The following is a 15,177-nucleotide window of genomic DNA, read 5'->3' as shown; positions in this document are numbered from 1 at the left end:
ACCCGGAGCAGTGAAGGAGGCTCCTGAAGTGGGGGACTCCGTCTCTCTGCCCCGATTCCAGTCCTGGAAGATCAGTCCAGCCCGCCTGAGTCCCTGACCTGCAGCTTCACATGAACGGAGTCTACCCCACTCCAGAGCACAGCTGCGTCCTGCACGTTACTGTTATTATTATTAATTAAATGAGGAAGGAGTTTCCCCGACTGCACGAGGGGCCCTGATGGTCAGGGGCACACTCTCCTTTTGATGTCCCTTCAGGCCTCACACCAAATCCTTCTCAACAGATAGCTGATTCTGAGTCCATAAAACTGGCTCTTTCTGTTATAATGGGTATTCCCATGCAAATGAAAAATAACACCGAGGGGCTGTTTAGTTAGCAAAACAATAGCCTGAAACCTGGTGGCAGGGAGTCGCACAGGTTCCATGGTGCAAATGGCAACACCCATTTGAGAACCACAAACACATCCCAGCCTGTGGCCCAGGATCCCACTCCTGGAGAAGCACCTGTCCCTGCTCCAGCATTGGGGACATAAATGTAAATAAGACAGGCAGGGTCCCCACCCCCAAGGGGCTCACACTCGAGGGAAGGATGCAAACAATAAGTCATTAGTGAAGGTAACTTCGGTTGTGACCGGAATTAGGAATAGCACCGGTGCAGGGCAGGCAGGATGGAGGTAAGACAAGGAGGCAGCAAAGGCCTCCCTAAGAAAGGATTTAAGGTGAGCTCTGAAGGAGAAGCAGGGACCAGCTGACCCAGGCAGGGGGTGGAGGGGAAGTGAGTGTTTCAGGCAAGGTGGCCAGAGCTTGGGGTGCCCCGGAAGCAGAGAGGGGCCCTCTGTGCCTGGAGCAGAGGTGTGCGGCAGGGCTGGGTCCCCAGGGTCTTCCCTGGGCCATTCGACAGAGCCTGGCTTTTATCTAGGGCAGTGGCTCGAGATATGTGAGCAGAACAGGGATAGGATCTCATTTACATTTTTTAAAGATTTGGTCATGTGTCTGCGGTTTGCTTCAGAATAACACGAGGGGACTGGGGGGGAGGAGGTATGGCTGAAACAAGCCATGAGCTGAAAATCACTGATGCTGGGTGATGTGTAAATGGTGGTTCATGACATCATCCTCTACTTACTTAGAGGCGCAAAAATTTCCAATGTTAAAAATAAAAGGTGTTGGGGTGGAGGAAGAAAAAAGAGACAGAGGACTCATGGACATGGACGGCAGTGTGGCGAGCGGGGGAGGGGTGAGTGGAGGTGGAAGAGGGTATAGAGGGGATAAATGGTGATTCAAAAATAAGATAAATAAAAATGAAGAGATATTTTAAAAAGTCCATCTGGCTTCGGTGTGAAGAATGGACAGTTGAGGACTCGGAGCGGAGCCGGAGCAGCCCCACAGAGGCAAGGCGCTGTGGCCTGCCCAGGAAGGCGGCCAGGGGGACGAAGATCATTTTGGCGGCAAGGTCAAAAGGATTTCTGAAGGAGGGATAAGGGAAAGAGAAGGTTCAAGATGGAAATGAGCTGCGGAGCCTGAGCAACTGTGTGGATTGTGGGCCAACTGTGAGATGGGAAAGGTAAGGGGTGGTGTTAGGGGGAGACAGGGACAATGGAGAGATCTGTTTGAGACATGTTACATGTGGGCCCCTGTACTGGGTTGAATAGCATCCCCCCACACTTCATACCCACCTGGAACGTCAGAATGTGACCTTGTTTGGAACGGGGTCTTTGCACATGTAGTTAGCTCAGAGGAGGTCATACTGGATTAAGGTGGGCCGGAAACCTTATGAGAAGGTCATGTGATACACCCAGGAACACACAGGAAGAAGCCGTGTGATGATGGAGGCAGCGCTGCAGCGACAAGCTGAGGGCATCCAGGGTTCCAGCAATCGCCCAGAGCTGGGAGAGAGGCCCGAACATTTCCTGCAGGGCCTCCAGAGGGAATGACCTTGCCCACACTTTGATTTCAGACTTCTGGCCTCCAGAATTGTCAAAGAATAAATCTGTGTTGTTTTAAGCCACCGAATTAAAATAATTTTTTTTTGTTTGTTTTTACTGCAGCCCCAGCAAAGTGCTACAGATGCTTGTCACTTACTTGTCCTGGTGGAGATGTCCGGCAGGCGTGCCAGCGCAGAGCTCGGGAAGACTAGGGAATAATGGGCTTATAAAGGGCATTTAATGTCACAAACTAGGAGCTCTCAGGGAGAGTACAGACCAAGAGGCAAACGGGCCCAGGCTGAGCCCTTGGACAGGCCAACATCAGAGGTCGGGGAGGAGGCTGAGAGGCTGGGATGGGGCACCTCACGTGGCTGGGGGAGTGAGGTCAGGAGGAGGACAAGCAGAGAGATGGGGTAATATAGCTGGAGTGGGCCAGGAGTTCTGAGTTTTATTTTTTACTTTTAAAATGAGTGAGGATGAATGGAACTTGGGTCAGTTTGCCTTTGGGTTACTAGGAATATGGTCACAATAATAAACAGCAGCAACAGGACTCTATTGCCCTTGGCCTGAATTAGCTGTCAGTCATTGTCTGCCCCACCCACTGCCTCTCCCAGTAAGGACCAATTGGATCTGGGGTGGATGCTGATCTAAAGTCAGCCAGCTCATTGGCTAGCCTGAGACCAATCAGATTCACTTGAGAGGACAGCTAATAGATGGTGGATGCTGGAGCCTCAGTGGGGCCAGGAATCTGGGTGATAGGGAGAGGGAGCAGATGTGCCAAGGGACATGGAGACACAGCGAGAGAGACAGACAGACACGAAGCCTGACCACAAGTCATGAGAAGGAGACCCCTGAGCAGGAAAGAACGGGCTTGGATCCTAATGTTTCTTTTCTATGTTTTTTTTTTTTCTTTTTTATTGATTTTAGAAAGAGGAAGGGGGAGAGAGAGAAACACTGATGTGAGAAACATTGATTGGTTACTTCCTGTATGCGCCCTGACTGAGGATCAAACCCGCAACCTGGGTATGTGCTCTTACTGGGAATGGAACCCGCCACCTTTTGGTGTACAAGGTGATGCTCCAACCAAGCCACAGCGGCCAGGGCCTAATGCTGTTTCTTGTTCCAGTTCCCTGAACTGCCTGTGAGAGTTCTCTGCAGCCTTTCTCCCTGTTGACTGGAGTTCGCAGGAGGGGCCTCTGTTCCTTGCACCTACAGGCACTTTTCCCAGAAACCCCCACAAGCCCCGCAGGAGGCAGCCATCCAGTGGGAAAACCAGCCAAACATAACCATATGACCTGCCCCCTTGGCTAAGAGGAAAACATCCACGAGAACACCCTGATGCTGGGCTGGGGCTCGTACACCAGGCTGTACCCTGACATCCGCCCTTTAAGCTCAGGAAGCAAAACCTGCTCCAACAGGGGCAGCTGCCAGTGACCCTACACAGATTATACATGTCCCTCCCCTGGATGGAATCATCTAGGGGACAGGACAGCCATTCGCATGCTTTTGCTGTGTATTGGAAGTCACAGGGGTCTTTTACAGTATCAGAAACTTCAATTTTCTATTTGAGCTCAAAATGACCTAGTGCAGTGATGCCCAAAGTGTGGTCTCTAGATCAGCATCACCTGGGAGCGTGTTACAAACACAAATCTCAGCTTCCACCCGGATCAGCTGAATGGCCACTCTGAAGCTGGGGCCAGCTTTCTGTACCTGAACAAGCCATCCAGGTGACGGATTCTCAAGTCTGAGGATCACTGACCTAGTTCAACCTCTTCATTTTGCAGTAGAGCAAACTGAGGCCCGGGAAGGGAAGAGGCTGCCCAGGGCCAGTCAGGGCAGGTCAGCATGTGGGGAGGGACTGATTCCCTGTCCCCTGCTCCATCTGCCAGCTCCAGGAGTCTGACAGACCCAGCTGTGGCCTTGCGAGCCCAGTCGTCTCCGCATGGTTTAGTGAGGAGGGCTGGGGTGGGGAGGGGTGGAGTGCCTTACTGACTGATGTGAGCACCCCCTCTCTCAGCTCAGAAAGGGTAATTTGGATTGAAGAGTGAAGGTCCACCTGTGCCCAGACCACTTGTCCAGGTGTTCTAATTGGCCATCCTTTTGGGCTGAGCTCAGGAATCAGGAAGCCTGGTCTCGGGTCCCAGACGCTGCTGACTTGCTCTATTACTGGGTGAGTCCATTTGCTTTTCTGAGCCTGTTTTCCCATCTATAAGTTCTGTGACTCAACAAGTGAATTTTAGCCAAAATTTTGCCTGGAATCTAAGATGAACTAAGGGCCCAAGGGTCACCTTTAGGGCTATTACCCAATAATGCTGGGACTGGGGAGTCCAGTTAATATGTCCTTAGGCCCAGCTCTGCGGATACACTTGGTCCATCCCGCCCAGTGGCCAACACAAGAAGTACAGCCCCTCAGGCTCCTGGAGCCTAGCCATTCCCACTTATGACACCTGAGTCTCTCATGACCACCCCCTCCCACTTGCCCAGGATATGACCTTTCACCCTTCTTGATTTCTCCCTCAAAATCCCCACAGCCCCCTCCCAGGGGGCCCGGAGTTGCTTCCTGGACCTCATTGCCATTTGCCCTACAAAGACTGGGCCTGCGGTGCCAAGCAAGCCAGGGGCAGGGCCTTTGACTGTTACCTCCAGGTCTCCCTTGGTGATGGACTCCTCCTCCACTCGGAACTGCAGGTCCTCCACTTTCCTGCGGGGGGAGATGGATCTGAGCAGGCCTTGCCCAGATAGGTGGGCTTCCCCAGGTCAGCAATAGCAGAGGGGCAAGGCCACAGATGGCCCCGAACCCACGCTCAGACCACACATAAGGCGCTGTCCCAGGGGAGCAGACACCTGCCCAGAGCTTCATAACTGACGGGGCAGAACCCCTGCAAATCTCCAGCCCTCCCAACTTCCTGACCTGTGCTCCACGCAGAGACCACCAACTTCTCTAAAACAGGCGTGTTTAATGCAGCATCCTTCCTCCCCAGGGTGGTTGTGGGAGTACATGATGGAATGATTGTAAATGGAAGCAGAGTGATGCTTGTGACCACTGTTGTCATCACTGCAGGGAACAGGCACTGCCACATTGAACAGTGTGTGTGTGGGGGGGGGGGCAGGGAAGGAAGATAGGCTTCTTCCCCTGCTGACCCTGTGCTCATCCACAAGCCTCAAATATCAGGGCCAGAGTCCCAATCCTCACTGCTCCCTGAGGTAGATGGCACCAGCCTCAGGGAGACACATTCACCACCTTCATGCCAGGGGAGACACAGGCACATTACAGTTCACAAATCTGCTCTTACTGGAGCCTCTGACAGCTCCCAGCATACAGATGAGGAAAACTGAGGCCCAGAAAGGGCAAGTGACCTGCCCAAGGTCACCCAGCCAGTATAGGGCAATGCTGGGACTTGTACCCAGGCTCTTCCTGAACACAACTCTCAAAATGTCTTTAAAATCTGTTTTTGTTTTGTCGGCATCAGGCATGTTGCCATGGGAACCAGATTTGTAGGCCCTGACAAGCATCTCAGGAAGATATAAATAAGCCCTCCCCTCCCCAGTCAGATGGTAACAAGAGTCTGTGGAGCATATGCCTGGCTGAAAGCCCCAAAGCAGACCCGTGGTGGGGAGCTGAGGATGGGGGCTGTATGGGGGAGGGGAGGACGCTGCAGAAATCTGTGTCAGCCAGGAGACAAAGAGAAACCCTCCTGGGACAGGGTTTCCCTGTCAGCTCTGTGTCCCACCAGGTGATTCAGGACCAAACCAGGCCAGAGGACCCACAGAGAGGGAACCACATCCCCACCAGCCACCGTGCCAAGGCAGAAAGAACCAGCAGCACAATTAGGCTGGTGGCCTCGGACAGGTTCCTTTCCTGCTCTGAGCCTTGGTTTCTCATCAGTGACATGAAATAGTAAAACCTGCCTCCTGGGCTCAAGGGCGACTGAGGGGATGCAGGTAAAGCACTCGGCGTGGGGCTGGCGCCCAGGTGCAAGGTGTTTCAAGCATCCTGCTGCTGCTGCTTCTCTAAGCCTCAGTTTCTTGACATGTGAAATGGGAATGGAGTCGGGACAGGAACTATGAGCTCCATGCAGGAAATCTGGCTCAGAGGGGTGCTCCAGTACCTGAGCTGGTTCAGGGGGTGGGGACACTAGGTCTCCTTCACAGTGCATGTCTCCCCAGGGGCGTGGGGCATGAATGCCACCCTGTCCCTAGGGCATTCCCATGACAGGCTGCCCAAGCTGTGTGGGGCAAGAACAGTGAACCCCACACAGGTGGGGAGGATGGTGTCCCCATGTGTTAAGCACCATGTTGGGTGCTTTTCTGGAATTATCTGGTAAGTCCTCCCAACAGTAGAGATGGGGATCATCACCCCACTTTACAGATGAGATGACTGAGGCCCGTAGAGCTCATGCCACTAGTCCAGGAGACAGGAAGCCTGTCAGTGGTGGAGGCAGGATCATCCTTACGGAGTCGTCCTTACGGAGGCTCAGAGGAAATGTCCTCCCAGGACCAGGGCGGGGCAGTGCATACCTCCTCTCCTCCTCCAGCTGGTTGGACAGGTCTACCTTCTCCTTCCGCACGTTCTCCACCAGCAGCCTGGCTCGCTGCAGCTTCTCCTCTGCTTCTGCAACATACTGGTCCCCAGCAAGGGCCAGAAGAGGGTCAGCCTCCTTCTGGGGACTGGGGCCAGGTGGGGGGGTGGGAGGGAGCAGGGGTGGTATGAGGAGTCAGGCCTAGAACCCCAGCCACCCCTACTCCCCTGCCAGCTCTAGGTGGGCATGGACTGTGAGCCTGATATGAGGGGGTGGGCCCAGCTGACTGCCGCACCCAGTGGGAACCTTCTGTCTACCTGCCCCCATACCTAGCACCTCAATATCTACCACCTGCCCAACCCCCAAGGGCCTAAAACACACTGTCTTGTGAAGGACCCTGTCACGGCACACAGGTGAGCTTGGCCTTATCCATTCTAGCACCCCAGAGAGGGGTGAGCTCGCCCCAAATGGGGACAAGGGCCCAGGAGGGGGCTCTCAGGTAGGTGACAGACACCAGGAAGGAATAGACATGTGACGTCAGAAGGCTATGGGCGAGGCTGACTTCCCTGAAACCCAACCCACGAATCTCCTCGAAGGTACAATCTGAAACGTGGACATGAGCATTATTTAGAAGTGAAAAATTGGAAACAATTTTTTGTTGTTTTTGTTAATCTTCACCCGAGGATATTTTCTCCATTGATTTTAGAGAGAGTGGAAAGGAGGAAGGGTTGAGGAGAGAGAGAGAGAGAGAGAAACGTCGATGTGAGAGAGACACATCAATTGGTTGCTTCCTGCATGTGCTTTGACTGGGAATCGAACCCACAACCCTTCAGTGTGTGGGCCAAAGCTCTAACCACTGAGCAACACTAGCCAGGGCTGAAATCGAAAAAATTAAAATAAAGCAGGGGACGGCCACATCAGCAAGAACGAGCAAACGGGGAACTTTCCACGGCTGAGGAAATGCACGCACTGAGGAGGTAGGAGAAAGCAGGAGACAGTTTATATCCAGGTTCTTACAGTGTGTGTACCTATCCACTGGAAGGACGTTCGCCAGGAGGAGGAGGAGTCTGCTCTGCACACCCAAGTTCTCCACTCTGAGTGTGACTGACCTAGGAGCCTGGCCTGGGAGGCTCTTGGTGCCCTCTGGGTGCCCACAGCCCCGCCTGCCACCCACCTGCTCATGCTGCGCCTTGAGCAGGGCGATCTCCTTCTCCACCTCGCAGATGTGGCTCGTGGCCTTGGCCACCTCAGCCCGCTCCAGGTCCCGTTCAGCCAGCAACTGCTCAATGTGCTGCTGCTTCTCCTTCAGCGCCTCCTGCAGAGCAGTCGTGCCAGAGATCTTGCGGGCGTAGCGTGAAGAGGTCTCCGTGAGCTGCGGGAAGGCATGAGTGCAGGTGGGACTCAGAGATCTGGAGTGCCATCCAGATAACCCGAGCTACCCCGCAGATGGCGGCCCAAGTGCCTGGACTCCCCGGGTCCTGTTCCTCACCCTGCTAGTGCCCCTGCCTACTTATGCAGGGGGAAGCATATTATTTCAGGTTCAGGAAACTCCCCCCTGCCAGGAGAGTCATAGCTGGGGCTCTGCCTCATGGTGGGCTCCCTCGTCTGGGCCACCTTCTCCTGGGCCAGGAGGAACCTTCCATCCTAGACTGAGCTTGGACAGAAGGCTCCCTGCCCAGAGGGGCAGCCTCACCTTTCCCCCCACCCAGCGTGGCTGTGGCAACTTCTTTGAAACCCCTGCCCTACCTGTGTGTGACCGTCCTTAACTCCCAGGAAAGGGCTTAAGCTACTGACAAATCAATAATATGAAAATAACAATAATGTAAATGGATCAATTTCCATTATTAAAATATATACTTTCATCTTGGCTCAAAAACTCCAATCAGGGGATGCCTGGAACCAGTGTAAGTCAGGGGCAGACTGGGACACCTGGGTCCCTCTTTCCCCAACCCCATACGTATACCAGAGCACCCCACCCTGGGCCCCCCCTCACCAGGCCACTGCGGCTGGGCCGGCCCCCGACAGAGGAAGCCACAGAGCTGACAGAGCTGATGGAGGAGCTGCTGGGACTGTGGGTCAGCGCTGAAACCCCCATGGCCATACGCTTGGTCTTCTTGGCTTTGGCGGGGCTGGTGGATGGGAAGCCGATGCGGATGACCTTGTGGATGGGCGCGAAGAGACCAAACTTGGGTGGGCACTGGAAATACCTGGGAAGCAAGAGAGACCCATGCTCCCATCACGGCTGCATAGTCTGGGGCCTCGCCTGCCTCCCCACCTCTTTAGAGCCCAGCACACAGGCTCATTCCTGGGGCCCAATCACACACATCCCAAGACCAATAGATGGGACTCCCGGAAAGGAAACAAAGGTAAGCAGGGCTTGAGATTCTTTGCAGCTGTGAACAGCCACTGGCATATGGGGGGGGGGCAAATAACAATTACTGAGCACATGCTCTGTGCCAGCCCCTTTCTTTGAATGCTCATTTCAAGCCCCCAACCACTCATTTCACAGATGAGGAGACTTAGGCTCAGAGAGGTTAAGTAACTTGCCCACAGTCACAAAGCTGGTCAAGTGGCAACACTGGGACTGACCCTCTAGCCTGCTGGGCTCCAAAGCCGACTATGCTTGGCTCCTACATACCCTTCGGAGGCCACCAGCAATATCTGCAGCCCTGGGCCACCCCAGACCCAAGGAACCCCATCAGCTCTCTGCCCATGGAGCTCCCTGCACAGAGAAGCAAAAGCCCGAGGGAGACACTGGGGGGTGGGGTGCCGGCGGCCAGCCAACTTGCCCCCTAATTCAGAAAGCAGAAGGCTGAAAGAACTATCTGTCTTGAAAACAGGGAGGCAAAGTGTTGTTATGGAAACTCTGGGTGGTCTTCTCTTAAAATCTCTCTGGTCAAGGATTCCGCATAAGACCAAGGGAGTTCGTCCTGTCCAGTTTCTGACTCACCTTGATACTGCCACCCCATCCCTCCTCTTCCCACATTCAGGTCTTTGTTAGGGCTGTGCCCCAACCTAGCATACCTTCCTTCTCAGGGCTGACCAGCCTCATCTGGGCCAGGGACTCTAACCCAGGGACAGCCAATGCAGGAACGCAGGCCACACAACCCTGACACTGCTCACCCATCCTATGACCCCCCAACGAGCCCAGTCACAGCCTCAACCCTCTTGACCCAGCATTCCTGGCAGTTAGTCCCCTTTAATCAGAGATGGCGTAGAACCCGGAGCCAGCTGTGACCCCACCCTTGGCTGTAAAGCACAGCCCACTGATTCCCTGTGTCACCAGGGGAACCCCAGAAGGCAGCCACCACCACCTCTCCTAGGGTTTGCCTCTGACTCTGTGTGACCTTGAGTAATGACCTCTCTGGCCGACGTTCTCTCATCTGTAAAATGGGGATGACAGTCTCACCATCTGCCCTGTGCCCTGCTGTGACAGAAAGAAAAGCAGCATCTATACTGCGGTGTCTGGCACAACCACCCACACACTCAACACTGGCTTCCTCAGATGCCCCTCCCTGTCCCCTGTCCCCATTCCAGGCAAAGACAAGCCCCCTCCCACACTCCTGGGGGAAGCCCACCATACCTGGTGCCCGCCACCGCCCCATCGTTCTTCCCAAGGGGCTCGTCCAGCTCCACGCCACACCACTCGCCCTTGGCAAAGTCCGTTTCCCCCACGTACCGCACCACGCCAGTCTTTGTCCCGCCAACCTGTTGGCACACGAAGAGACTCAGGTCTAGAGGATACAGAGGGCACAGGCAGAGACGGTGCAAGGACCAGGTGCCCAGGCTCATCCATCCCTCCCTTCTAGTATGCAGGCGAGAGGGGAGCGGGGGAGGGGAGGGAGAGCTGGGAGGGATACAGATATAACCAGTACCTCCCAGGGCTGTCCCAGGCAGAGCTCTGGAGACAGACAGACAGACCTGCATTCACACTCTACTCTGTGAGTTTGGACATGTCCCCTAACCTCTCGCCGCATCAGCATCTTCATCTAGAAAGGTTTTGGTGAGGACTAAGTGCTGGATGCACAGTGTCTGACAAGCATTAGGGCCTCAATACATCTTAGCCTTCAGAATGGTTCCCGTGGTGGCTGCCAGGGCGGGCAGGAAGAGGGAACTGAAGAGCTGTCATTCAGTGGGACCAGAGTCTCAGCTCTGTGTGATAAGAAAGGTCTTGGATCTGGTGCATGACAAAGTGAATGGACTTAACATGACTGAACCGCACACTCAAACTACTTAGGAAGGTAAATTTTATTGTGTGTATTTTACTACAGTTAAAAAAACTCACAGGACAGGCTAATAAGTGTGACTATTACTGTAAAAACAGTTAAATTAAAAAAAAACAACTAAAGTTATTGCTCTAGCCGGTTTGGCTCAGCGGTTGGAGCATCAGCTTGTGGACCAGAGAGTCCCGGGTTCAGTTCCCACTAGGGGCACATACCAAAAAATAAAAATAAATAAATGAATAAATAAATAAATAAATTTTAAAAAACCTAAAGTTATTGCCCTGGCTGGTTTGGCTCAGTGGCTGGAATGTCAGCCTGTGAGCCAATGAGTTGCGGGTTCAATTCTAGTCAAGGGCACGTACCTCGGTTGTGGTTCGGTCCCCGGCCCTGGTTGGGGTCGTGTGGGAGGCAACCATTCGATGTGTCTCTCTCGCATCGATGTGTTTCTCCCTCTCCCTCTCTCTGTCTCCCTCCCACTCTATCTGAAGAAAAATGGAAAAATATCCTCGGGTGAGGATTAAATAAATAAATAAATAAATAAATAAATAAATAAATAAAAATTAAAGTTATTTATACATAGATTAATGAGTCAAATACTTCCAAAGCCTTAAAAAGCCCTAGACGTTTCTCCACCTCTCCCCAGAAGCAAAACTCGAACTCATTAAGCTGGACCTTTTGGTAAAACTCCATGTTTCTAAATGACATGCGTAACTGCTGCTTTTTGCCTTTTCAGTTTTGGGTGCCACTGACTGACTTCCCATCAAGGAAGGGGAAGTGTTAGCATCCCATCACCACTGCTCTACACCTATTTCGGGCTTGCCGCCCTCTTCCACGCCGCTCCACGTGTCTTCCTTTTGATCCGATGGGTTTAGTGCTGACTAAGCAAGCGCTCCGCACAGGCCCCGCTCCCGCGGCCGCGACAGGTGGGAGTCTCTGGCTCCAGCACCCACAAGCCCTCCCCAGCCCCAGGGAGGTGCTGCTGCAACCTGAGCCCTCAGCTTCTTCTGGAGCTGAATTCTTTTCCGTCCTCCCAGTCTTCAGGGAGGTATCCTCTTAGGCAGGTATGCTCTCAGAGATGGGAGCAAAGCAGAAAGAGTGGGACAGTTCCCAGAGGGGATGAGTGCCTGACCCCTGCCGAGGTGTGACTCCCTCACTGGGACCCAGGCCTGTCCTCCAGAGTGATGAGACTGCCCCTTCTCTTTACTTATTACTTTCATTATACTTAAAAAAAAATTTTTTTCCATTATTGATTTTACAGAGAGAGGAAGGGAGAAGGAGAGAGAGATAGAAACAACGATGAGAGAGAACATCGGTTGGCTGCCTCCTGCATGCCCCCCACTGGTGATTGGGCCCACAACCTGGGCATGTGCCTTGATCAGGAATCGAAATCGAACTGGCAACCTCTTGGTGCATGGGTCAATGCTCAACCACTCAGCCACACTGACCAGGCAATACTTTTTTTTTTTCTAACTTAAAAATATAATAGACTTTATTTTTTAGAGCAGTTTTAGGTTTACAGAAAATAAGAGTCCCTTTATACCCCCTCACATCCCTCCCCTAGAGTTTCCCCCTTATTAACACTTTGCATTATTAGTGTAGCCCATTTTTACAATGATGAGCTAACACTGATCATGATTATTAACTAAAGCCCATAGTTTACATTATAGCTCACTCTTGGGTTTTGACACTGTATCCACCATTATAGAATCAAGCAGGATAGTTTCTTGCTGTAAAAATCCTGTGCTCTGCCTATTCTCGTCCTCAACACCCCCCCTCCCCACCACCAGTTGTGCCTTTCCCAGAATGTCATAATGTTGGAATCATACAGTCTGTAGCCTTTTCACATTGGCTTCTGTCACTACGTCATAGGCATTTAAGGTTCCCTGTGCCCTGAGCCCCCAAGCACACTAGCCCCTAGGAGGGTCCCTGGGCCGCTCCTCCCAGCCCCTCCCAGCTAGAGCTGGGTCTCACACCAGCCTTGCAGTAGGTACCCCTTAGCCAAGAATTGGGATCCAGGGACAGGAAGAACACCAGCATTTCCAAGGAACCATGACATACCAGGATGCTTTCTTAGTAGGTTTTTATAAATCCTGCAAAGTAGGACTATCAGCCCCATTTTAAAGGTGAGAAAACTGAGGCTCAGTCCCCTGCCCAGGGTCACACTGCTGTAAAGGGCAGAGCTGAGCTCACAACCAGGCTGTACAACCCCTATGCCTAGCTTCCTACCACTTTGCTACCTCGACATCCCCTGCTGGGTGTTTGACCCAGGGACTTTGGGGGCAGGCCTGGCAGAGACAGAACCTCATTCCTCATCTCTCAGGGCAATGTTCCTGTACCTAACTGGGCCAGCTGCCAACGGGGCTCCTGGAGGGACACAGCCCAGGGGAGAACCTGCCAGCCCAGGGGAAAGGGTGGGCTGGGGCACTCCGGGTTATCTGCAAGGTGAGGCTGGCCTCGGCCGTGAGCTTGAGATGTGCTGGGACAGGGTGCCTGCAGTACAGGTGGTTCTCTGGAAAGGTCCCTTGGTCCGCCCTTCTTGGGATGCCTCTGTGGCCAGCACATGAAGAGATGCGAAGGGAAAGAGACTTCACCCATGTGGAGCTGCTCCACACAGGTCCTGCTTCAGGGAGACCTCGCTGCCCTCCTCCGAGCCCCTCCAGACTGACTTTTGGTGCAGGACCCTCTCACCTGAGATGACACCTTTCCTGGAGCAGCCACTCTTGGTGACTGCGCGAGGCAAGGGCAGAAAGGTGGACACCTTGGCTCAGCACAGGGTGCTGTGATGGACAGTCTCGCTCCAGCGCTCCCCTGGTTGGCCAAGGCTCTATCCAGCCTGCAGGCAGTCTGACTCCTCCTTCTGCCCAATCTGCCACAAATATTAAAATTTCTAACGAGCACTGGCCGGTTTGGCCCACGGACAAAGAGTCTTGGGTTCAATTCCAGTCAAGGGCACATAACTCGGTTGCAGTTTGTCCCCGGCCCTGGTCAGAGTCATGTGGGAGGCAACCAGTCGATGTGTCCCTCTCATGTCCACGTTTCTGTCTCTCTCCCTTTCTCTCCCTCCCACTCTATCTGAAGATAAACAGAAAAATATCCTCGGGTGAAGATTAAAAAAAAAATCCTAATGAATATCTGCACCAAACCCACCTCAGCAACCACGTCTGGAGAACCTGACCTGCCAGCGCAACCCAACCTATCTGACATCTCTGGGGGTCAGAGAGCTCTCCCACCACTTCGCGCTGACATCTGTCTCCCTGTCCTTTGGCCTCTTGGAGCCACCAAGTAGCCAGCCAAGCTACTTCCTTCCTGAGACAGCTTTCTCTTTTTCTTGCTAATTATACCCCATACTGTCAACTGCAGATGACCAAGACGTTTCCATCCCCCCACCAGACCACTGGCCACACCGAAGGTGGAAGACACAGGGAACATTCCTGGGCTGGTAGGTAGAAGCCCAGAGTCCCCATCCCAGCCTTGCCCATGCCCTGCTGTGTGACTCTGAGCAAGGATTTGCCCTCTCTGAGCTTCTCCGTCCTCACCTATACAGCACACAGGGCTGGTGGTTTCCGCCCCAGCAGGCCTGTCTATGAGTCTGGATCGGTTCTCACTAGTCAATGACTCTCAGGTGGAGTTATCTTCCCAACACCTCCTGTCACCAGGTCTCAACCTGCCCTCTTGGTTCCTGCTGCTCTGTAATTCCAGCCTGGAATGTCTTTTGTCTTCCATGACCTCAACCCTAAACGGGTGGCTGTGTGGCTGGCCCCCGAGTCTGCCATACCAGGCCACGCTGCCTCTGAAACCAACTTCCCTAAAACCCATGCAGACAGACCACCTCCTGGGAAGGACTTTCAGGACCACACCCTGGGGTTCCTGCAGGCCCCAAGGGGGACACACACAACAGCTCTCCTCGTCCCAGGTCAGCCAGGCAGCCAAGAGCCCTCCATGTGTTCCCTGGAAGGTGCCCAGGACCAAAGGCAGTTGAGGGCTACCCCAGGCAGAAGAAAATGGAGAGGGGGCCTGGGATACCAGGGTCCCGTCTGCTCTGGGTCCTGTCTCAGACCTGCCTGGCATGGCCTAAAAGACTGTGTGACCTTGGACAAGTCACTTCAGCTCTGTGCTCTCCCCTCTGCCAGGAATACCCACCCCAGACACCCAGGACCTCTGAATGCCCATCCAGAGCAAGACCCCAAACTCGCCCAGGCCAAGGTCTGAGAAAACTTGGGAGGGAGGATTTTATTTTATTTTATTTTTTAAGTGTTTTTTCTTTATTGATATTAGACAGAGAGAGGAAGGGAGAGGGAGAGAGAGATAGAAACATCGATGAGAGAGAACATCAATTGGCCACCTCCTGCATGCCCCCCACTGGGGATCAGGCCCACAACCTGGGCATGTGCCCTGATCAGGAATCGAACCGGTGACCTCTTGATGCGTGGTTCGACGCTCAACCACTGAGCCACACTGGCCGGGAGGGAGGGAGGACTTTAGAAGAGGAAATTGGGCAGAACAGAGCAGATCACT

At 53.4% G+C, this 15,177-nt stretch overlaps 1 protein-coding gene across 4 annotated transcripts in view; it reads right to left on the bottom strand.

The window, feature by feature from the left end:
* Positions 1 to 15,177, bottom strand: part of CLIP2 (CAP-Gly domain containing linker protein 2) — a 76,144-nt gene that overhangs the window by 23,524 nt on the left and 37,443 nt on the right. For all 4 annotated transcript variants that reach the window (XM_036280230.1, XM_036280231.1, XM_036280228.1 and 1 more), the window contains 5 exons: positions 10,023 to 10,147; positions 8,433 to 8,646; positions 7,614 to 7,811; positions 6,438 to 6,541; positions 4,560 to 4,620 (listed from right to left, as the gene is read on the bottom strand). In XM_036280230.1, coding sequence (XP_036136123.1) covers positions 4,560 to 4,620; positions 6,438 to 6,541; positions 7,614 to 7,811; positions 8,433 to 8,646; positions 10,023 to 10,147 — 702 coding nt within the window. The remainder of the gene's footprint in view (positions 1 to 4,559; positions 4,621 to 6,437; positions 6,542 to 7,613; positions 7,812 to 8,432; positions 8,647 to 10,022; positions 10,148 to 15,177) is intronic.

Source organism: Molossus molossus, unplaced genomic scaffold, assembly GCF_014108415.1.
Source record: "Molossus molossus isolate mMolMol1 unplaced genomic scaffold, mMolMol1.p scaffold_m16_p_3, whole genome shotgun sequence".
Lineage (NCBI taxonomy): Eukaryota > Metazoa > Chordata > Mammalia > Chiroptera > Molossidae > Molossus > Molossus molossus.
Note: the sequence above shows the minus strand (reverse complement) of the source record. Positions and strands in the feature narration are given on the sequence as shown.